This window comes from Elephantulus edwardii, unplaced genomic scaffold (genome assembly GCF_000299155.1).
Source record: "Elephantulus edwardii isolate Elephantulus edwardi_28Jun2011 unplaced genomic scaffold, EleEdw1.0 scaffold00144, whole genome shotgun sequence".
Taxonomy (NCBI): Eukaryota; Metazoa; Chordata; class Mammalia; order Macroscelidea; family Macroscelididae; genus Elephantulus; species Elephantulus edwardii.
In genome coordinates, this window is record NW_006399894.1 from 2034802 (window position 1) to 2052544 (window position 17743).

General features: G+C 38.4%; 1 protein-coding gene across 2 annotated transcripts in view; it reads right to left on the reverse strand.

Annotated features, from left to right (window-relative positions):
• Positions 1-17743, reverse strand: part of GRID2 (glutamate receptor, ionotropic, delta 2) — a 2375079-nt gene that overhangs the window by 211348 nt on the left and 2145988 nt on the right. For both annotated transcript variants that reach the window (XM_006894480.1, XM_006894479.1), the window contains one exon: positions 10645-10811. In XM_006894480.1, coding sequence (XP_006894542.1) covers positions 10645-10811 — 167 coding nt within the window. The remainder of the gene's footprint in view (positions 1-10644; positions 10812-17743) is intronic.

Sequence of the window (17743 nt, forward strand, 5' to 3'; positions counted from 1 at the left end):
AATTGGGATGGGAGTGTCAGAGACAGTGTGATTGGCACAGGACAGAGCGGAGTTTAGGGCTGTTGTACATAGGGTCGCTATGAGTCGCAAGCGACTCGACAGCACATAACAACAACAACAATATATCTAGTTATTATGAATTAGAAATTACTTGATGGCACATAACAACAGCAAGTGTTTACTGTTATTCTTGTTTGCTTTAAAAAAGGTAACAGAAAACCAGACACAGCAATTTTCAAGCATTTCTAGATTAATTTCTCTTTATGGTTCTCAAGAAGTCAGTTACGTATGTGGGTCAGTTTTATACCTGATAAAGTGTAAGAGACAAGGATTCTTTCTAATAAAAAAATTCTGAAATTGGCAATTATCAAAATATCTCCATATGGTCCTTGCTTCTTTTACAGCACATTATTAGATATTCAGCACTTTTCTCCAACATCATGATTCAAAAGGGATCAATTCCTCTTCTGTCATCCTTAGTCATTGTTCAGCAAAACAAATTATTAAAAATACCACTGCCTGAATCAGGCTCACCTTGGTCTTCAAGTTGACATCAATTGCTTCTCAGCCATTTGGAGAGATCGCTGACAGTGGACTTGCCCAATGCAATATGTCTCCAAATCTCCTGACTGCTGGTACCAAGGATGTTGAACCCTTTCTCCATCAATATTGATGTTGTCTATGGTCCCAGAGGCGAGAACCTTTGTTTTCTTGATGTTGAGATGTAATCCACACTGAAAGCTGTAGTTTTTATCTTTTCCAGTATGCTTTTAAGTTCTCCTCACTTTCAGTAAGCCAGGTTGTGTAATCTGCATAATGCAGGCTGTTGGTGAGTCTTCCTCAGCATACAGATTGAATAGGTCTGGAGTAAGAATCTCTAAGATGCAAGTACAATTAAGAAATGTGTAACCTCTCATTTAACTATTCTGTAATATTTTGATGTCTTGGGTTTACTGTTTAGAATAGCTTGCAGAGCCCACTATCTTTCACTATCGCCACAGGGCTGAGTAGGACTACGATGATACTGAGGTGAATAAAGTGACCAGCCCTTTTGGGTGAGAGCATGCAAACAAGGTGTTTAAACTACTAATGAGGGCAAGGTTCAGCCTTACCATCTGTCAGGCTTGAATTGAGCAGATTTTAAGGCAGAAAGGGAGAATCTAGCTGCCATAAATAAAACAAAGCAGAATAGAAGAGAATACAGTGCAGAGGTAGACAGATCTAGATAATTGAACAGCAGCAACCATACCAGTAACAATGGAGAAATAGAGACCAGCATAAGAGAGAGTTACCCCGAAATTACCACCCTTCTGGGACCTGAACCAGAGCCATGGATCTTTAACCAAGCTTCTCAGAGGACTGGATTAAAGGAGTTGCGCTGCTACTTAAAGATGGCATCTCTCTACTAGCTTAAACCCACCTTTGAGGGAGCAAGATGGACCCTCTCCTCTCATTTCATAGACAATGCCCCAAAAGCCCACTATAGCATCAGTTATCATTCAGTTCTAACAAGGTGATAATAAGATAATGAAGAGATCTTGGTTAAACTGACCTAAACCCACAATGCTGTAGGATCTGAAACCGTGCTGCCATGACTGATGAATTATATCCTGCTTGAGTTGTTTTTTTTAAATTGATCTGATACATGCCATTATAATGAGCATAGTTTGTGTGTTTAGTTTAGCCATTGTAATAGATTAGTAGGCCCAGTAGTAGAGCCCTGGGAAGAACAGTTGGGTTTAGAATTGACAGACATAGATGCAAGGATTATGGGGAAGTTTGACCTCATGAGAATAAGTTTTATACTGTGAATGTTATCATTCATAACTATTTTCTTTTGCGGAGTTTTGCAGCCTCTCATATTCATGTCATATTGTTTTAACAGGTTTCAATGAAATATATATTTGTATTAGATTTGCAGTTTGCCTTCCCATGAAAAAAAACCACACAAAACCCAAAGACACTGTGGAGGGGTTAAGCTGACCAAGGCAGGAGATACCTAGATTAAAAGAATGCAATTTAAACAATGTAACCAGGGCAAAAGAACACTCTGCCCTATGCATGTATGTCAACAAGACAAGAAAAATATGGCCTCTGTCTTAGGGACATGTATGTGTGTGTACATGCAAAACCTTGGTTTTCTGGCTGAAGCTGCCTTCTGATAAAGACTGGCTATGAGAACAAGGAAGTTCAACAAATAAGAAAAGAAACAGTCAAAAATATTTTGGACCCAGTTAAAATATTTGACAGCTTAAGTAATGTGAAACTTTTCAGTAAAAGCTTTAAGGAGATACAGGTCACGAAGACACTCAACTGTGAGTTCCTCTCTCCTTACTCTCTTCACTAACCAAGGCCTTGAGTTCTTTCCATTGCCTGGCACTTTCCTCCAGGTCAGAGAAGAGCAACACCACCATCATTGAGCTCTTGTGTCTTAGTGGTAGAGTTGTGCTGACAGCCAGAAGACAACATTTTTTTTCTCTTCATTTTGTAGTGTTTAGGGTTTTTTTTTTAGTTTTTTTTTTTTAAGGCAACAATTTTAATTCACCAGTTACTTTGATGGAAAAAGCTGAGCAACCCTTCTCGTGTGATTTATAGTCTCTAAAAATCCACTAAAGGATCAACTATGAGTCAATTCTGACTTAACAGCACATAACAACAACTGCTATTTAGTCAACTCCAACTCTTAGTGACCCTCTAGGACAGAGTAGAATTTCTTAAGATGATTTCTAAAACTGTAATTTTTTTTATGGAAGCAGACTGCTTAATTTTTCTCCCATGAAGCAGCTCGTGGGCTTGAACTATTAGTGTTTTTATTAGTAGCAGAATACTTTCTCCCCTGACTCACTAGGGCTTTTAGGACCTGGCATATAGATATGCACAAGTATTAACAATTGTCTTGCTATATGTTATTTGTTATGAGATATTAATATTTTTAAAAATAATAAAGTACTTGACTATCTTACAACTTAGTAGAGGCATATATCCAAACTCAAATCCACTCCTGACAATTTAACTGCAACTTCTAACAACCCATCCTGGGTTTCTGAAGCTATAACTCTTTATAGGAGGGGATGACTCATCTTTCTCCTACAGAGCCACTAGTGAATTTGAACCACTGATCATGGTGTTAAACAGCCTGCAACATTTGGCACTATGTCACTAGGGCTCTTTAGAGCTATATAATCTCTTGAAAAAGAATTAATATTGTCTTACAAAATGTAATTTAGAATACGGTGGCTTACAGTGAAAATAATTATAATAACAATCATTTTAATCAGTAAGCCAGGATAAATTGATGCATCAAAGACAGATATAATAATTCTTATGGGTATTGTAATAGTCAAATATAATAATTCTTATTAAGTCAATTGATAAAAGGAAGAGAAGATTTCTTTCTCGTAATGGCTATAGCAGAAGATAATGAATGCAAATATTTTCTGAATTCATGGAGAGAGTTTGGGTAATTGAGTAACGTGGCACATGTGCGTAAAGGGATGAGTTGGCACACTGATGACTACCAAATTATGTTATTTTCCAGGATGCAGGGTGTCATTATTAAGAAACTCTGGAGAAAGAGACAATTAAAATTGCTGACATCTATAATGACTATCAAACAAAAGAACACCCAAGCTCAGTGCTTAATATTACTTTTCAACAGTTCAGTGTAGTCCATTTCCTCAGAATTAAAATCTCAGATGGGCAAAGCACCATGGAGATAATACAATTTGGAACACTCAGTGTGATTTAGTACACATTTCTTTAATTGCTATTATGCTCATGCATTGATTTTATTTGCCTTTACCTTTTTTGCATAAAAGACCTAAAAATTATGTCTGGAAACAAAGAACATTTAGTGAAAAAAATTAACTAATCACAAGGGATGAATAAAAACAGGTTTTGCCTACTCTCTGAAGGTAGAACATTTTTTGTGAAATCTTTCCCAAGTTGAAATGGAGTAAAGCTAAGAAAAAATTACCAGTAATTTAGATGGGAAATATTTTGAGTGTTCTCAGACTCCCCAAATACCTGATCAAATACTAATAAGCAAGGCACTAACATACAGCCTCTTTATAGTTACAATTCAAAGCTTCTGTGGTTTGATACCGAGGTAGTTCCTGAAAGAATCTTGTGGACCAAGCTCTTGCTTCTTGGAATATATTGTCTTTTTAAGAGCTCAGACAAAACAAATGCTGAATGGTACTTCAAATCCTCTTCAGATTTATTTCAGTTAGCCAAAATAGGTACTAATGTAAGTCTTTCAGAGAAGATGTAAAAAGAACTTTGGAAAAATAGGAGTAAATGCAATTATCCACTTTTGACAGTTATACATTTTCTATCGAAAACTAACCTCAGCAGACTCAGAGACCCTCAACCGAGGAATTTTGGAGGTGGAGACTGTCCGTTTTTCTCCAGCAGCATCTGGTGGACTTGAACTGTCAAAATTTTTCTTAGCCCCATAATGTGTAATGCACTTTGCCACCAGAGGTCTTGCTTTATATTCTCTATTACATTTCCCCAGGAAACTCTGGATTCTCTTTCCATACTGGTTTATTTACAAAGTTCATATACATTGTTTTTCACACAGATGGTTCCCATTTCCTTCACCCCACCCCCATCAAATTGTGTGACCCTATGATTACCAACTGCCCCTATCCTCAGCTCTCTGCTCCCCCGATTCCCCCTTGGATCCTCCTATTTATTCTACAATAATGGTCTTATACAATATTTGTCCTTATGAGACTGAGTTAGTTCACTTAACATAAAGTTCTCCAGTCCCTCCCAAGTCAGGTAATAATTTCCAAAATCATTGCTCCTGCATGCTGCTGCCTTATATACCATTGTGTGAATGTAACATAATTTCTCAAGTCATTCATTTGTGCTTGGACATCTGTGCTGTTCCCATGTTATTTTGATGGTGAATAATGCCATTATGAACATCGATGTACATGTCTCCATTTCAGCCTCAGTTCTCATTCTTCTGGGATATATTTCAAGCAGCGGAATAGCTGGGTCATATGGAATATTTTTGTTCAGCTTCTTGAGGAAGCACCAAACTTCCTTAGAGAGTGGTTGTGCCATTTTGCAAGCCCACTAACAATATGCGAGTTTCATCTAAGTAAATAAACGAATGTCTATTCTGCTGGCAAAGCCATAGTGAGTTGTACTGCTCACACAAATGTGCTTCTTTGGCAATTCAAATCATCTACCAGTGGCTTCGCTAGAGAAAGATGTGTAGTCACTTTTTGCCATTTACAGTCTCAGAAACCCAGCACTGTTGCCATGAGTCAGAACTGTCTTGATGCCTAAGCATTTCAGTCTCTGTCATTTTTCATTTTTACTGTCAAGAGCTCCAGCCCAGATTTTCCTTAACTCATACATCCAGGTTGCTTCTGTCACTTCCAATCCACCTTCATATGAAAACAAAATGAACTTCCCCCGAAATACCCCATTGTCATTTTACTCCTAACTCCAGATTGGAGAATAGGTTTTTGTAGCTGTTTGTGACCTGCAATAGAAGTTATGAACCTCCAATTTCCTTTTAACATTGTCCTTATTGTTTTCCAACACATTTTTTATCTCTCTGGCTTTTATTCTGTTGTCTTTATTGTTTCTCAAAAATCCACTTTTATTTTCAGACATACTAATCCTTCTTCAAGGTTAAGTTCAAGGTTTATCTCTTCTGGAGAGTTTTAATTCTAGCACATACATTGCCTTTCATTCTATAAGCTGTTTCATTCTTTGAATATTAAAACTATAGAGATTAACACGATGTAATTAAGAAATGTAGATAACACACATGTTAGTATACAAATATAGAAGTGTTATATTATGCCTTGAACTAACTTGAAAGCATCTTGCATGCATATTTACTTTTCTTGTTTATTCCACTTAGATTCTTCCCTTTGCTAACCTTATTATGGGCATTAAAGACAATCAATAAATGTTTTGACTGACATCTTAATGTTTGGTATCTTTGTATATTTCACTTTTGTTTACTACTTAGAGTTTTTTAAAAAATTTTTTATTATTACTTTTAATGAATGTTTACGGAGACTTTGGATTTCCATTAATTCATTGTTGGATTTTTCCCTGCCCAACCGACCCCCCAGTTCATTCTTCTCTTTGAAAAGGAAAAGAAAAATGTTTTCATTTGTACATAATCCCCCCCCTCCCCGAGTACACTCCACTATGCAGCCTGCATTTTGGACTCTTGTCATAACCATAATACCCAATCATATACCACTTGTAAACAATTCTCTTCCACATGTTTTTCAATGCAGTATACATAATTTATCCAAAATTTCTCAGTCTCACTGCAACCCAGATGTTAGTCCCATTCTACTACAGTGGCACTAAGCAATATTTGTCCTTTTGTTACTGAGATATTTCATTCAGCATAATGTCCAGGCTACATAGAGTTTTTATAAACCAAAAGAAACTAATGCTAGATTGTATGATTTATCCTTATTAACTTCTCTTGGTCTTTAAAATCTACCAGCTGTTCCCTTGGAGGAAGATGGGCAATCTTGTTCTGTGAGACATACAGCCTCTAAAATGCCAAGTGGAAGGTCAGCCACGAGTCGACTCCATCTCAATCGCAATGAGATTTTAGTTTACATTTGTTATTGTTGTTAAGTACCATTGAGTCAAATGACTCATAGTGACCCTATGAATAAAAGATCTAAACCCTGTCCTATCCTGAACCATCCTCACACTTCCTAACACACAGAGCCCATTGCAGCAGTGACTGTGTCAATCCACCTGGTTGAGAGTCTTCCTGTCTTTTCCCAGCATCATGTCCTGCTCCAAGGAATCGCCCCTTCTAGCTACAAGCCCAAAGTATGTGAGGTGAAGCCTAAGCACACTTGCCTCCAAAGAACACTCTGGCTTGGCTACACCCTGTCCAAGACATATCTGTTTGTTCTTTTGGCCATCCATGGGATGTTCTGTGTTCTTCTCCGATACCATAGCTCAAAGACATAAACTCAGTTTATTGATATTGGGTTTGGTCATATGATTCACAGATTAGTGTTCTGTTCTCAATGTAAAGATGGCACATTCAAGCAGAAGTCAAGAGGAGCTATAACTTTCTTTTTAATATCTTTTGTGGCTGTTTGGCAGCAAAATCACTATGTCACTGTGCAGCCTATTCTTTATACTAGGCCCAGAAAGGAGGGGATGCATACAATACATTTGCAGGTGACTCACAGCTTGCAAAGCATAGCCAATACACAGCCCACATGTTTCATCGTTGTTCTTGTTATGTGCCATTGAATTGCCTGCAGCTCACAGTGACCCTATGTAGAACAGCCCTAAACCCTGCTCTATCTTGTGCCAATCTTACTGTCTCTGACACACCTACCTCCATTCCCTCAGTCACTGAATCAATCCATATTATTGAAAGTCTTCCTCTGCTGCACTGTCCCACTACCCTTTCAAGCATGACATCCCTCTCCAAGGACTGGTCCCTCCTTGCTACAAGCCCAAAGTATGTCAGATGACGCTTCAGAATCTTTGCCTACAAGGAGCAGCCAGATTTTACCCTCTCTAGGATGAACCTGTTTGTTCACCTTGCTGTCCATACTTTTTTCCAGCACCACAGCTCAAAAGCTTCAATTCTTCTTCTACCATCCCTACTCATTGTCCAGCTTTCTGATACACAGCAAGTAATTGCAAAGACTATGGCCTAGATCAGGTTCACCTTAGTCTCTAGACGGGCATTGTTGCTCCTCAGTACTTTGGAGAGGTCCCTCACAGCAAAATTTCCCAGTGCAACTTGTCTTTTAATTTCCTGGCTGCTGGTACTAAGAGTATTAAGAGTAAAGCCAAGCAAGCTAAATCTGTTTGGTGTGTTTTTTGTTGTTTTTTTTTAATATATAAGAAAATGTTCTATTAATATACCTATATAATATCTTTATATACTTAACACGTTTTATTAATATACTTATAAAAAATTAATCACTCAGAAATTGAGATTGTTTGCTACAAAAACAAGCTTACTAACATGTAAGTTTAGACATATTCTCATTTCCTAAAAAGAAACTAAGACCATATTTTATAGCTAGTTAATGGAAGAGTCATCTTGTTGAGAGTCTTCCTCTTTCTCTCTTTCAATTTGTTTTCCAGAGTGGCTATGAGACTCTCGGGCACATACAACAACAATGGAAGACCCATGGCACAAAGTCTGGAATACTCACTCTTAATTTTTCTAACGTAAAATTCTAGAGTCATTGGTATCCTAAAATTGGGAGAAATGAAGTTCAGATAAATTGGAAATTTGAGGCCTTACTATCTTAGAACTGGCCTTTGGTCTGGTTTTGAATTTTAGAATACAGATAGAGGATTGTCTGGGAGATAACAAATGTAGTAAGACTAAGGTGCGCCTGATACAGGCCATGATATTTGCAATCGCTTGTTATGCATCAGAGAGTTGGACAATGACTAGGGAGGACAGAAGGAGAGTGGATGCTTTTGAGCTGTGGTGCTGGAGAAGGGTACTGAATGTACCCTGGACTGCCAGGAAAACAAACAGATTCATCTTGGAGAGGATTAAACCAAGCTACTCCTTGGAGGCAAGGATTCTGGGGCTTCGTCTGACATACTTTGGACATGTTGCCAGGAGGGACGGATCTTTGGAGAGGGACATCATGCTTGGGAGGGTAGAGGGACAGCGCAGGAGGGGAAGACCCTCTATGAGATGGATTGATTCGGTGACTGGGGTAATCGGGATGGGTGTATCAGAGGCGGTGCGGTTGGCGCAGGATAGAGCACGGTTTAGGGCTGTTGTGCATAGGGTCGCTATGAGTCGGAAACGACTCGATGGCACATAACAACAACAACAACAATAGTAACAAACAGTGTCAAATGGTATACTTCCAATCATAAGATACTATCTTTCAGGTTTAGTTTACTTGGTAGTCCTCATTACTTATCAACACAGAATTGGAAGCCATTCATAGCTGACCCTCCTGTGGGTTTGTTGAAGCTGTGAATCACATGCTGAGAGGTTGCCTATCTTTTTCTGGGGAGTAGGTGGTAGATTTTAATCACCTGTCTTTGAATTGGCAGTGCAATTATTACTCATTAGACCACCAGTTACTTTGTTGGTAGCTGGGAAAGGTGGAGGGTCTGCGAAAGAGAGAAAAAAAAACAACAACAACACAAACTCAAAAAGATGAATTGACACAGTAACTATAACAATGACCTCAATCAAGTCAGAGATAATAATGAGGATAGCACATGAGAGGGCAAAGTTCAGGTCTATGAATCATCTTAGTAAACTCGATGATACCTAAAAACAACAGGAGGAAATTCAATGAGCTAGTTTTGAAGTTGCATCTCACATACTTAGGGTATGTTGCCAGGAGGGACAAGTCCTTGATAAAGGACATCATGCTTGGATGAGTGGAGGGACAATGCAGGAGAGGAAGACCCTGGATGTGATGGATTGATATAGTTACTGGGGTAATGAGGCAGGTGAGTCAGAGAGAGTGAGATTGGCTTAGTATAGGACAGTGTTGAGAATTACTGTGCATGGGGTCAGTGTGAGTCACAGGAGATTTGATGGCACATAGCAATAACAACTACAGTAGATACAATGAAATGCAGTTATCTTTGTGAATTCCTTTCATATTAAGTTTTTCATGTTGCACTCTTAATTTAGTATGCACATTTAAAAAGCCTCTTTCTAAAAATGTGGTTTTGTAATAATAAAAGGTAAAATCCACAGTTGAAGATGAGTTTAAGTTCTTAATAATTTTTCCCCTTGGTCTTTATAACAACATCTATTTGTCATCAAGCTAAATATTAAAATTCTTACCCCTTTCCTTTGTAAAATTGAGATGGAAACAGCTTTACCATTGAGCTTCAGTGAACATTCAGTAAATGTTTCAGTTTTAGCTTGGTCTTCATGCTTATTTTGTATTTTAGTATTCTTAAAATTAATTCATATTCCCAAACTTTGTGATATTTAAGCCCTAAAAAGTCAGAGCCCAGGTTTCCTATTAAATCCAAACAGAAATTATGAATATACTTTCATTTATATATGAATGTTTCAATGTATAGTCAGTTACATAAAACAAATTCCTCCCCCTCCTCTTATGAGGAAACAGTTCTTCCTTAACCGTGAAAATTTAGTACCTGTTTTAGGATCTGAAGGTTTTACTGATTAGCCACTCACAGCTACAGGCATATCTTGGAAACATTTCAGGCTTATTTCCAAACCACTGCAATAAAGTGATTATCCTAACAGAGCAAATCACATAAATTTAGTGGTTTCGCAGTACACTTATATTTATGCTGTATTGTCTTCTACTGGTATGCAACAGCACTTAAAAAGTTGGAAGTAATGTGAAAATCACCAAAGTATGACAGAAACAACTAAACAAATGGATGTTTTTGGACAAACAACATTGATAGACTTGTTTGATACAGGATTAATACAAGCCTTCAGTTTATAAAGAACAAAAGAGGATATCCATGAAGTTCAATAAGACTAGTTACATCTATACTTTGTGTTGAGGTTGTAAAAGAAATGCCTCTCCAAATTAACAAGATAATTTATAATAAACATGATAGAGGAGTCAAGCGGATTTGATTTCCTAAATAAACTCTCTGCTTATACAGGCTATACACATATCTTACCGTTGTGAAAAAACATCCCTGTAAGGGCTGCCATGTTGCAATGCAATGCCGTATCCCCGATCAGCAACAGTATTCCCAACGGTGTAAAAAGAACAATCTGGGTCATTGATAGCCACATACTCCAAGACGGCTGCATCCCATACAAAAGCATAATTTCCAAATTTTACCTGTGAAAAAGAGAAGGGGGAGAAAAGAAAAATAAGTTTTCAGGATTACATTTTAAGTTTGAATAGGGAAAAAATTATTTCGTTTGGTATGTATTCAAACACAATACAACAATAAGAAGTCCTATTTGCCAAGCTAAACTCTTTTCTATTTTGAATGAATATTTGGCCTGTGGTTCATCTATTGTTCTGCTCTCCTGTAATCATGTTAAAAGTGTAATGTTTTCTATGGTCCTAGACAATATTGTTTATAGTTGAAAAGACCCCTGAGAGGTAAATGTCATCTGAACTGGGAGGAGAATAAATTCCTGAAAGGGAGTAATATTTTTTTAGTTTTTCTGAGAATAGTGATTCTTGAAACTTGGTGTATTCCTTCTGAGGCCTAGGAAACTATGCCTTTGGAGTTGTTATAGGAACTATTGACTCCTTTGGGCTATAAAGCTTTAAGCCAGACAGTCTTCTGCACTCACACAATATGGAAATCATTTTTCTGTACCTGACCTATGCTCTAAATGAATACAGTTCCAATTGAAGAGAAATGATCAAGATCGTCTTGCTTCCAAGCTTCTATTTTACTGTTTTATATCTTTCTGATTGAATCTGTTGCTAAATGTGGCCTATGGTAATACTATACTTGAATTTAGAAGAAATTCTCATGGTGAGTATTGTGATGAGGAAAATAACACTACAACTTTTTTTTTTTAATTCATTACTTTGGGCACAGAAATTTTCTCTGAGGGTGTATAACATCTTCCAGTGATTATCTCCCCTCGTAAAGAATTATTTGTATTTCAAGGCTCAAATCTCTCAACAGTAAAGTAAAATATAATATCTTAAATATCTTCATAAGGTTGAATTATAAAATAATTGTTGTTGTTATGGACCATTGAATTGTCTGGGACCCATAACAACCCTATGTACAGCAGCTCTGAACCCTGCCCTGTTCTGAGCCAGACTCACTAATTTGGACACACCAACCCTCATTGCCCCAGTCACTGTAACAATACATCTCATCTGAGGTCTTCCTCTCCTGCGCTGTGCCTCCACACTTCTAAGCATGATGTCCTTCTCCAAAGACCGGTCTCTCCTGGATATGAACCCAAAGTATGTGAAATGCATCTTCAAAATCTTAACCTTCAAGGAGAGACTTAGTCTCTTTCCAAGACAGACCTATTTGTTTTCTTGATGGTCCATGGTATGTTCAAGACTTTTCTCCAGCACCAAAATTCAAAGCCTTCTATTCTTCTGTCACCCTTAGTCACTGTCCAGCTCTCTGATGTATAGTAAGTAATTGCGAAGACCATGGCCTGGATTAGGTGCACCTTGGTCTCTAGACTGACATCATTACTTTGAAACACTTTGGAGAGGTCCCTGAAAGCAGACTGTACAGTTTTATAAATAAGCATAGTTAATAATTCAGTCCAAAAGTACTTGGCCAACTGATTGGAAGAAATCCATATTTATTTCCATTACAAAAAACGGTGACCTGACAGTGTGGGAAGTATTGAACAATATCACTAATATTACACACTAGCAAAATTCTGCTGAAGATTATCCAGAAATGACTGGAACAATACATTGACAGAGAACTACCAGAAATACAAACTGGATTTAGAAGAGATCATGGCACTAGAGGCATAATTGCCAGTGTCAGATGGATCTTGGCAGAAAGCTGAGTACCAGAAGAATGTCTATATGTGTTTCATTGACTATGCAAATGCATTTGACTGTGTGGATCACAATAAATTGTGGCTAACCTTGAGGAAAATCGGAATCCCAGAACACTTGGTTGGGCATATGTGAAACCTATACTTGGACCAGGAAGCAGTCCTCAGGACTGAGCAAGGAAACACTGCATGGTTCAAAATCAGGACCTGGGGGGGGGGGGGTTGTGGAACAATGAAAGAATCTTTTCTTTTACTTTTCCATAATTTTTGACTCATGTATTTATAACTTGTTAGTCAAATTTGTGTCTTCTAGGTTTCAACACCCCCATGATACATCTTCAAGGATATGAACATGTATGGCCAAGCACAATCAATAAGAGTGCATCTAAATTCCAAAATCAATCTCCATAATAGTCTATGTGTTTCCTACTGCCAAAGGGGCCCTTTAGAGTAGTGAGAGAAGATCTTCACCCTGAAACCCACAGCGTCCCTTTTTAGCAGGAAGTAGCTAAGAGAATATGCCATCCCCTTTTCCTTATGACTCAGGGTGAAGTCTCTCTCAGGGAGGAGTGATAGGGAATGGCAAAGGACACACTGACAAAGAAGATTAATCAGAACTGGCTTTGATAAGCACTGTGGCATTTGGACAAGAACAAACTGGGAGGAGGGTAGAGAGAATGGTGCAGCGGTGAATGATTGGAAACCCAAAATCTCTGTAAATGTTTATGAAAATTAATAAAATATAATTATAGAAAAAAAATCAGGAAAGGAGTGTGTAAGGGATGCATCCTGTCCCCGTACCTTTTCAATCTGTATGCAGAGCAGATCACTCAGAAAGCAAGGCTTTACCAGGAGAAATGTGGCATCAAGATTGGAAGAAGCGATTTCAACAACCTATCACTGCAGATGACAGAACCTTGCTTGCTGAAACTGAAGAAGACCTGAAAAAGTTGCTGCAGAAGATCAAGGACTGTCATCTTCAATACAAATTAAGCTAATCATCAAGAAGACAAAGATTCTCAACACCGGGCCACTTGGCAGCAGCACTGTTATAGATGGAGAAGAGATCGACGTTGTTAATAATTATAGCTTGCTTGGCTCCACAATCAATACTCTTAACACCAGCAGTCAGGAAAACCAAACATGAATTGTATTAGGGAAATCTCCTGTCAGGGACCTCTCCAGAGTTCTTAAAATCAACAATGTCAGTCTAGAGACTAAGGTGCACCTAATCCAGGCCATGGTCTTCTCAATTACTTACTATACATCAGAGAGCTGGACAATGACTAAGGATTACAGAAGAAGAATAGATGCCTTTAAATTGTGGTGCTGGAGAAGAGTTTTGAACATACCATGGACTGCCAAGAAAACAAATAGGTCTTTCTTGGAGAGGGTGAAAGCAAGTCTCTCCTTGGATTCTAGGATTTTGAAGCTCTATCTCACATACTTTGGGCATGTAGCCAGGAGAGCCTGGTTTTTTGGAGAAGGACATCATGCTCAGAAGGAATGAGGAACAGTACAGGAGAGGAATACCCCTGATGAGATAGACTGATAGAGTCTCTTGAGCAATGGGGGTTGGTGTGTTGGAATTAGTGAGAGCAGCTCAGGACAGGAAAGGGTTCAGAGCTGCTGTATATAAGGTCACTATAGGTGACGGGTGACTCAATGGCACATAATAACAACAACATACGGTATTGATGGTTTTTATTTAAGCTTCTTGTTTAGAGTCACCAAGACTTCTGGTAAGGCTTTTGTATTTAAAAGTTGGTTGTTATTATATTTTAGAGGAACATTTTCTAAGTGGTACAGAACTCTTCTGTCAATATGCTGTACTGAGGTAACCTGGAGTGGCTGTGATGCTGAACCTTATGCCACTGGAATGTCAAATGGCATAACATTTACCCATGGTGGACAGTGTTTGGTGAGCTACCAGTTTAAGACAGGTTTAGAAGCAGGAGAGGCATCCAATTCCTAAACAACATGCCTCTGGAAACTATAAGCTTTGAAAAATGATGATAGTTATTTGGTCTTTGGTTGCTATGGGTCGTGCTTGACTCCACTCGATGGCAATCAACAACAATAGGTAACTGGAAATTTAAAGTGAACTAAAACATAGTCAACTCTCCCTCTCAGCCATCCTTCTATCACTGGATTTAATGAACCGGGGATTTAAAATATTTGGGTGAGGAAGAGAACAGTCAAATTGTCAAAGTAATGTTTCAAGAGCAGCCTAAGGGCCATTTGTACAGAATTTGCATTGTATTAAACTTTCAAACTCATTGCTATTGACAGTGATATTTTTCTCCTGAAGAACCAATGGTGCATTGAAACACCAGGGAAGTATGATTATTGGGATGGCAGAACAATTCCATACAGACTATACTACCAGTTGTTATTTGCTCTAGAGTGGAAACGGACTCATAGCTGACTCACCAGTGGACTTTTGGATGTCCACACCACCATGCAGCCTTCGTTCTAGACTCCGGTAGTAGTGATTAATTTTATAAAACATAATGTATGAGAATGATTGTACGAAACACAAGGTGAATGAAGAATAGTGTGAAACACAATGTGTACAAACTTTGTAAGCAAACCAACAAAAAATAATCATTAGAGACAAATTGTCATTATTGATGAGACACTTAATAAAACTAATACAAAAATAATTAGAAAAATGTAAGCATCATCAGTTGATTAAGTGGTTGTTAATCTGAGGACTAAGATGCATTTGATTCAGCCATGGTCTTCCTGTTGTTATTTTTAGTTGCCTTCGAGTCAAGCACATCTCATAGTGACCCTATGAACAAAAGGCCTGAAGCCCCTCTACAACTATCAACATTTATCAAAATTCATAGCTTCTGGAAGCATGTTGTTTAGGAAGTGGATGCCCTCCTGCTTCCTAATCACTTGTTATACATCTGACAGCTAGACGATGAATAAAGATGACAGAAGAAGAATTGATGTCTTTAAGCTATGGTATTGAAGAGGAGTGCTGAACATCCCATGGACTGCCAAAAGAACAGATAGGTCTTGGAGAAGGTGCAGCCAGACCGCTCTTTGGAGGCAAAGATGATGAGGCTTCACCTCACATACTTCAGATATGTTGCTAATAGAGACTATTCCTTGGAGAGGGACATGATACTCGGAAAGCTAGAGAGTCACTGAAGGAGAGGAAGACCCTCTACCAGGTGGATTAACACGGTGACTGTTGCAATGGGCTTTTGTGTGTTAGAAAGTGTGAGGATAGCTCAGGATAGGACAGGGTTCATATTTGTTGTTTATAGGGTTGCTATAATTAGTACCCAACTCGACAACACATAAAAGTAACAACAACAAAATATATATCATTTATAAATCAATAAAGTGTAAATAGTTTGAGCAAAAGTTCATTTACACTAAAAAGAAACATCTAGGAATAAGTTTAACAAGTAACCAATAGGATCTATATGATCTTATTAGAGAATTCAAAGCTGAAGAGGCGATTTCAAAGGGCATTTTGAGAATACAAAACAAAGCATTTAACAGAATGTGCAGAGACCTAGAATTGGAGAATAAAAAGGGATAAACTCATTAAGTTTTTATCATACTAAAATAGAAGAATAACAATTTTTTATCTCTAGTTGAAATACTCAGGGATGCTATACGCAATATCTTGAATGATATACCAAGTATCAAAAGAAGATGGAAGAAATGCATGGAATCACTGTACCAAAATACTAAAGTATTTCAGGAAGTAAAATATAATCAAAAGCCGATGGCAATGAAGGAAGAAGTTCAAGTTGCACTGAAAGCAGAGGCAAAAAATAAGTCCCTGAGAAGACAAAGATTCTCACCACTGGACCAATTGGCAGGATCAGGATGGATGGTGAAGAGATTGAGATTGTACACAGCTTTTGTTTGCTTGGCTCCACAGTCAACAGTCTTGGCACCAGCAGCCAGGAAATTAAAAGGCACATTGCCATGGGAAAGTCTGCTGTTAGGGACCTCTCCAAAGTACTGAAGAGCAATGGTGTCCCTCTGGAGACTAAGGTGTCTCTGATACAGGCCATGGTTTTTGCAATCACTTGTTATGCATGAGAGAGTTGGACAATGACCAAGGAGAAGAGAAGGAGAATTGATGCCTTTGAGCTGTGGTGCTGGAGAAGAGTATTGAGAATACCATGGACTGCTGGGAAAACAAACAGATTTGTCCTGGAAAGGGTTAAACCGGGTGGCTCCTTGGAGGCAAGGATTCTGAGGCTCCATCTAACTTACTTTGGACATGTTGTGAGGAGAGACTGGTCCTTGGAGAAGGCCATCATGCTTGGGAGGGTGGAGGGACAGCGCTGGAGGGGAAGGCCCTCTATGAGGTGGATTGATTCAGTGACTGGGATAATTGGGATGGGAGTATCAGAGACAGTGTGACTGGCACAGGACAGAGCGGAGTTTAGGGCTGTTGTACATAGGGTGGCTATGAGTCGCAAGCGACTTGATGGCACATAACAACAACAACAACAATAAAAAAAAGAAAAACAACAACAACAACAATTGATAGGATGCCAATTGACATGTTTCAAATAACAGATGCAGCCTGGACGTGCTTACCAGTTTATGCCAGGAAATTTGGAGTACAACTGTCTGGCTGACTGACTGGAAGAGATCCATATTTGTCCCCATTCCCAAGAAAGATGATCCAGTAGAAGGTGGAAATTATTGCACATTATCACTAATATCTATCACATGAAAGCAAAATACTGCTGATGATCATTGAAAAACAGCTAGAATAGTACCCAGACAGTGAACTACCACAAGTTCAAGATGGCTAGAAGAGGTTATGTCACCATGGATATAATTGCTGATGTCAGATAGATTCTAACTGAAATCAGAGTACCAGAAGAATGTTTATTTGTGCTTTACTGACTACCCAAAGGCATTTGACTGTGTAGATCATAGCTAATTATGGTTAACACTGGGAAGAATGGGTATTCTAGAATTCTTAGCTGTGCTCATGCACAATATATCTATACCAAGAAGCTGTTGTGTAAACAGAGCAAGGGAACACTATGTGGTTTAAAATTAAGAATGGTGTTCAATAGGGTTGTATCCTTTCTGCATATCTGTTACATCTGTATGATGAGCAAATTATTTGAGAATCTGGACTCTATGAAAAAGAATGTGGCATCAGAATCTGAGGAAGATTTGTTAATAACCTGTGTTATGTGTTGTGAGGAGAGACCGGTCCTTAGAGAAGGACATCATGCTTGGGAGGGTGGAGGGACGGCGCAGGAG